This window comes from Uloborus diversus, chromosome 5 (assembly GCF_026930045.1).
Source record: "Uloborus diversus isolate 005 chromosome 5, Udiv.v.3.1, whole genome shotgun sequence".
In the NCBI taxonomy this organism is placed as follows: domain Eukaryota; kingdom Metazoa; phylum Arthropoda; class Arachnida; order Araneae; family Uloboridae; genus Uloborus; species Uloborus diversus.
Window position 1 is genome coordinate 178,980,947 of NC_072735.1, and position 6,254 is coordinate 178,987,200.

At 36.7% G+C, this 6,254-nt stretch overlaps 1 protein-coding gene across 1 annotated transcript in view; it reads left to right on the forward strand.

Annotated features, from left to right (window-relative positions):
* The first annotated feature begins 2,354 nt into the window (after nucleotides 1–2,354).
* The window catches only part of LOC129223307 (uncharacterized), a 37,609-nt gene continuing 33,709 nt past the window's right edge, over nucleotides 2,355–6,254 (forward strand). Inside the window, exons 1-2 of the mRNA XM_054857873.1 lie at nucleotides 2,355–2,391; nucleotides 3,958–3,973. Of these exons, the coding sequence (XP_054713848.1) occupies nucleotides 2,355–2,391; nucleotides 3,958–3,973 (53 nt within the window). The remainder of the gene's footprint in view (nucleotides 2,392–3,957; nucleotides 3,974–6,254) is intronic.

Consider the following 6,254-nt stretch of genomic DNA (forward strand, 5'->3'; position numbering starts at 1 on the left):
TTCGATCTCCAAGTCCATGGCTTCAGAAACCAATTTTGTTTCTTGAAAAATTTCAGGCCAACCATCCCTTAACTTTTGGAGATCTTTATGGATATCATTTAGAAGGTTCAGTTCCACATCCAGGGAAATTCCACGTGTTTGGATAATCACGTTTCGTTCGTCAATACATGACAGCACTTTTAACCAGAAAGCTGACATAAGCATGCTCTCAAAAGAGCTAAAGTATTTTCTTAATGCTCGAGCTTCACTGAAGGCCTTCTCGGTTAATTGTAGTTCATCACACAAACGATCGAGAGCTTTCAATAATCCTGGACGGTGCAAGGAGATGGGTCGAACAGCGTCAATGCGAGAACTCCAGCGCGTTTCTGATAATGCCATGAGAGAAATTGGTATCTCTTCTAAAAGAATGGACCATCTGGAAGGACTGGCTGCAAAGAGTACAAATAATGCTTGCACAGAACCAAAGAATGTCATTATTTGAGGACACATCTTTGCAGCATTTACTCCAGTTAAATTTAACGAGTGGGCCCCACAAGGTGAAAATAGAGCAAGTGGGTTTTCGTTTAGAATTCGGCTCTTGACTCCTTTCGCAGCGCCCTTCATATTCGACCCATTGTCGAATACTTGTCCCCTGCAATCCTCTAATGGAATCGCATGCTTTTTAAGGCAATTCAACAATTCCTGAGCAATATCAAATCCCGTTTTTTTTTGAGAAATTCAGAAATTCAATAAATCTCTCCTGAATTTCAAACAAATTCTTATTTGATGAGAAAGAAAGATACCTTAATATCAATACATTCTGTTCTTGATGACTTACATCTGGTGTTGCATCAGCTATGATAGCATAATAAATTGCCTTTTCACGTTCTGCAAGAATTAATTTCAAAACCTGATCACCACATAAGGAAATAAATTCATTTTGGCTCTGCCATGACAGATAATGCGTATGTTTTTTGCTTTCCCCACGTTCCTGTTCAAGTTTAATTTTGTTCAGATGATCTCTAGTTATTTCATCATAATGGCTTATCAATTCTAAACATCCTAAAAAGTTTCCGTTGCTCACATGCCCTATGTGGGAATTATCTCCTCTGAAGGGGAGACCTCGAGAAGCGAGATGAAGTGTAACATCAATTATTCTTTTAAGAATTGCTTTCCATCTTTCTGTCTCGCACATTATCAGAGTTTGGATGTTGCTGTCAATACCCTTCCCAGCCAGAGACTGCTCCAAAGATTTCCACGAAACATAGCAATTCTTATGTCCTGCACTTTCTTCATGTGAGGGAAATCGAGAATAACATTTTTTCCAAGGCACTTGAGCTGGTGAAAAACCACTTTTCTTCGCAAGACTGCTATTGCCTTTACTAGAAATGGAGTTTTTAAATAAAAAGCAGGGGAAACAGTAAAGTGCTTGATTCATAGAACTCCATACAAGCCAGTCTCGCTGCAATTCTTCTCTTTGGTTTGAGCTTTTGCTGTATAGAAGCTTCTTTTGAAACTGTTGCTTGTTTAGGTCTCGTGGAAACTTAACTGCAGACAGTTTATTAAAATTTGGAGCTCCAATTTTTATTATTTCTGAGCGAAGAGTATCATTTATAAAGTCCGGCCATTCTGCAGGATCACTCAGATTTGCATTGCTAGTTGAATCCAGTTGACTTATATTTTCACTTCTATTTTCATCAAATTTGGAGCCTAGAGAATCTTCTTGAGTTATTTCAATCGCTGATGTAATTGGTTCATTTGATTCCAGTTCAGTTGTTTCAGAAAATACTGGTTGCACTTCAGGATCGTTCAGATTTGCATTATTAGTTAAATCCAGCTGATTTACATTTTCTCCTCTACTTTCATTAATTTCGGAGCCCAGAGAATTTTCTTCAGTTATTTTAAACGCTGAAGTAGTTGGTTGATTTGATTCCAGTTCAGTTGTTCCAGAAAATAACGGTTGAACAGAAAAACAAGCAGAGGATTGAAAAAAATTAGTAATCTCTTGCCTGCCAATAGCACTTTTTTTTTCTTTTTCAGCTCGGAGCCTTTTCTTTTCAGCCCCTGATTTGTGTTTGTAGGACATTTTGACCAAGACCTGCAGTAAAACTTTCTCTAACACGTAAATTAAAACACGCGTCAAGCGAGATCGTAGATTACCGTGAAAACAAAATCAAAGCACATTCGAAATACTACGTCTTTCACGAATCGCAAGAAAATGAGATTTCGAACCGACTCTCCTTGCGGATTGCATTGTAACCGACAGCGCATTGCTAAACGCTGGCTTGCATTGTCTTGTGGTTCTTGGAAGCAGTGGTTTCCCAGGCCGCTATCCGCCTACCCGTCGCGATGTCGCGACCATTGGTCGCATCAACATGTGCCGAGTGGACAAACAGCGTGCAGCTAGCCAAGGTAGATTCCTAGGCAACGCTGATCGCGCGGAAAAATTGACTTAACGAGTTTTTGTAGCGGGAGAAGAAAAGTTTGCGTTGCAAAATTCCAGTGGTCAGGTTGATTTCAGCTTAGCGCTTCATGAACAAAAGCTTAATTTTTTTCGAGAAATTATTAACATTATTATTGGAAAAACTGTTTCATTACTTTACGGGCCCCCCCAGAGCTCCGGGCCCCGGTACTATAGGTCCGGTGTCCCCCCCCAAACGGCGGCCCTGGGTGTATACCTGGGTAAATACCCAAAATGGGTATTTACCGGGGTATTTATTTCCAAAATTTATATTCAACTAAAATACTTTTCTGTATATATTCCACTATGTATATATAACCAACCATATACAAAACAATAAATTTTTGCCCAAAAATTGTATTTTGATCACATATTTAAAGAATTATTGTGTGAAAAAACTTAAGCAATCTAATATGATATTCACATTAAATGTGTTGGATATGCCTACTCAATGTTGATAGCCAAATTTCAGATATAAAAAGTCATTCTACAAAAAAGTAAAAAGCTTAACTTGTTTCAAAAAAAAAAAAAGCAAACATCCCATTTAAGTTTTAGAATAGTTCATTCTAAATTTTGACAGTTTTTTTTTTTTTTTTTGATAAGATGTCATCAAGCCTTTAATTTAAAAAATTATAACACATAAATTTTTATATTTTTAATCTCTCATTTTTCGTTTTATGTTTTAAAAAGAAAATCCTCACCTTTTGATACCACCCAAAATTTTTTTGCAAAATGCGCAATTACTAGGGGATTTACCCTGCCTTCGGATGAATACCCAAAAAAATATTTATCTTCCCGCCCTACATCACTAATTGCGTGTATTAAAAATAATTTGAATAAATCTTCATCATGAAGTACCGGGGAGCAAATGCAAATAAGCAAGGCAACAGAAAACAATATTTTGATTTTTTTTTTTTTTTTTTTTTTTTTTTTTTTTTTTTTTGCTTACTAATGTGAAAACTTTCTATATTTGCCACGTTATCACTTAAACAGCAATAAAATAAATAACATCACAGTCTTAATAATTTCTCAGTTCATTCTTCCAAACATCCCTCATGTTTCCCCCTTTTTTTTTTGGATATGACTAACCTAGATTGTGATTTTGAAATTCTGAAGTTCATCATTGAATTGCTTATACTTCTCCAATTATGACATTGAAAAGAAAGATTCTGTGTTTCACAACATGTTTCTTTCATAATTTCATCAAGTCTTTCAATAAAAAATATTATAAACTGTGTAATACATATGTATGTGTCAGCTTTACCAATTATTTTATATTTAGAGTTTTGAAAAAAAAATCCCTTTCACTTTTTGTATTTTTTTTGTAAAATACTCAGTTTTTGGGTATTTACCCAGTCCTTGGGTAAATACCCAAAAAATATTTACCTACCCGCTGGGTATTTACCCGATCCACATCACTATCAACAATGAAACCAATGAAACTCGCGCCACGGCATGATAATTTAATAATATTTTTGGCAATGTTTGACATGCAGGGATTTTTTTTTTTCTGACAGGGCTGAACTGGGTCTGGTAATTGGACTGTTTCACTGGTAAAACTGTCATTTAGGATAATTAAGAAACGTAAAAATGGTCAACTATGAACGCTATCTACTGGAGTTTAGGGTTAATCCACTGGAGTTAGGGTTACAATTTCAACTGTGAAAATACCACCAAGGCAATGACTTCGTTCAAATGTAGAAGTAATTTCCAGAAGTCATATCTTGACGGGCGACTTTTCTAGTTCTTAATTAAACAGACATCTTTTATTACTGAAAAAAAAACAATACTTTGTGACAAAAGTACATCGTACTGTTTTTCGCTAACACTTGATCATTTATAATTCAGCTGCAGCAGTGTCGGACTGACGCTCCAAGGTACGCCATACTGTTCGTTAAATTAGTACTATACTTTACTGTACGTTCTATCCGGGAGCTATACATTTAATCAAAACAATAACCGACTGTTTGCGTATTTATAGTTCTGTTCTTGCAACCATAATTTAAAATTATTATTTAAGTAAATATAATGCTTTTTAAATCTGCAAATTTGATCCGAGTAAACCGGATAAACGGAAGCCGGATAAACGAGGTTCTACAGTATTTGTGCAGTCAAACATTGCTTTCGAAAATGCTCCAATGACTTGGTGAACCCAAAACTAAATAAGTCCAACTGGAATTCACTAGAGATTATGCAGGTTGTGAAACATACTGTATTACCTGTAAGAGGAATCGTCCTACAAGTTGCAAGTGAAGAACACTTTGTAAATCGTTTTTTTCAATAAAATATTGACTCTCAAAAATGGTTTCATGTGCTTGAGGAACACTTGACTACATAACTCTAAATGAGATTTATCTTGTCATCTGGACCGTCATTTGGGCGATCAAGACCTAGATTCATAAGTTTCTAAAATCCGGGGGACCTTAGATTTTAGAAACATAATGAATTAGGAATTTTTGTTTTTATTTTGTTTTTTTAACCCATAACAAATGTATTGCACACAAACCCTTTGCTCCCCCCCCCCGGAAAATTTTGAAATGACAAGCCTGCGTGTCATGCATTTTAAAATCAATCACTGGATTGCTCATAGAGCGAGGTACTTTTTTATAAGAAGGTTTTCGGTAAGTTTTACAGTTGAACATCTCAGAGTGGTAACTCAGATCTTAAACACTGTAACGTTTCCAGCTCTCACGTAAAAACAGCAAGAGAATATATAGAATCTAAGAGACGTTTAATACATCTAGCATTTACAGCTATTTTACAATTATTTTATGTTACAAGATATTTGTGAACTTCGAGAGTCCATCGTCTGTAGCTCTCAGCTCTTTGCTCAGTGTAATGTCTCTCCTCTTTGACCTACATAATTTGCCTTATATACGGACTTCTTCTAGAGATAAGTTCGGGCTCGTTTTTGAGAGCCCGGGCCCGCCCGAGCCCGAAAATTTGTAACCGAGCCCGAGTGATATTGTCTCGGACTAAAATCCGAGCCCGAAGGAAACTTTCTTGTATCAAAAACAGAGCCTTCTACAGCCTGACATGATCTCTCTGTTAATGTAAAATGTTACGTCAAATGTTCTTCTTTGACAGAAGTTTCTAAATTTTCTTAAAATGCTCCACTTCAAATGTATTCTGTATGACATATTGCAATAGTAATCGCAAAAAAACACTATAAATAAGCGTTTGTTTATTTATTTTTTTTGAGGGGGGGGGGGGGGTAAATTTGACATTGATTGAACTGATTTAAATGTTCCTTTCATTTTCTTATAGTAGGAAAATGTTTATTTGCTTTGTATTTGTATGAAGATTGGCGATTAAATATCTGTGCTTGAGCCCGTGCCCGCCCGAACCCGAAACCTATTTTCGGTTCTAGAGCCCGAGCCCGCTTCGGGCCGTGGCTGAGCTCGTCTCATCTCTAACTTCTTCGGTGAGGGAGCCTGTTATTGTTTACGCCAGACTCGCGTTGGGACTTTCCCTGCTATCTGGGATTTGGAATCTCGATGACATTGGCCCAAAGAATGTTCGCTCTAGTACCACAGACATCATCTCACACGAAACAGAGAAAGTTTATGCGCACAACAAATGTCCAGCTCCGGGAAGAATTCAGCTATTCCGAAAACAACATTTGCGAGCTTTTTCGCAGAAAAGGGATGTCTGTGGCACGTATTCACGTAACTTTAGACTCATCCAGCTTCCATTCTGGTGACAGATATAAAACACAAGCGTAACGTGTTTTTCTCACGATGAGAAATAATTTCTAGATCGACATTACACATTGAATCGAAATAGCAAATAACTGGAGGAATTGCATCGGTAT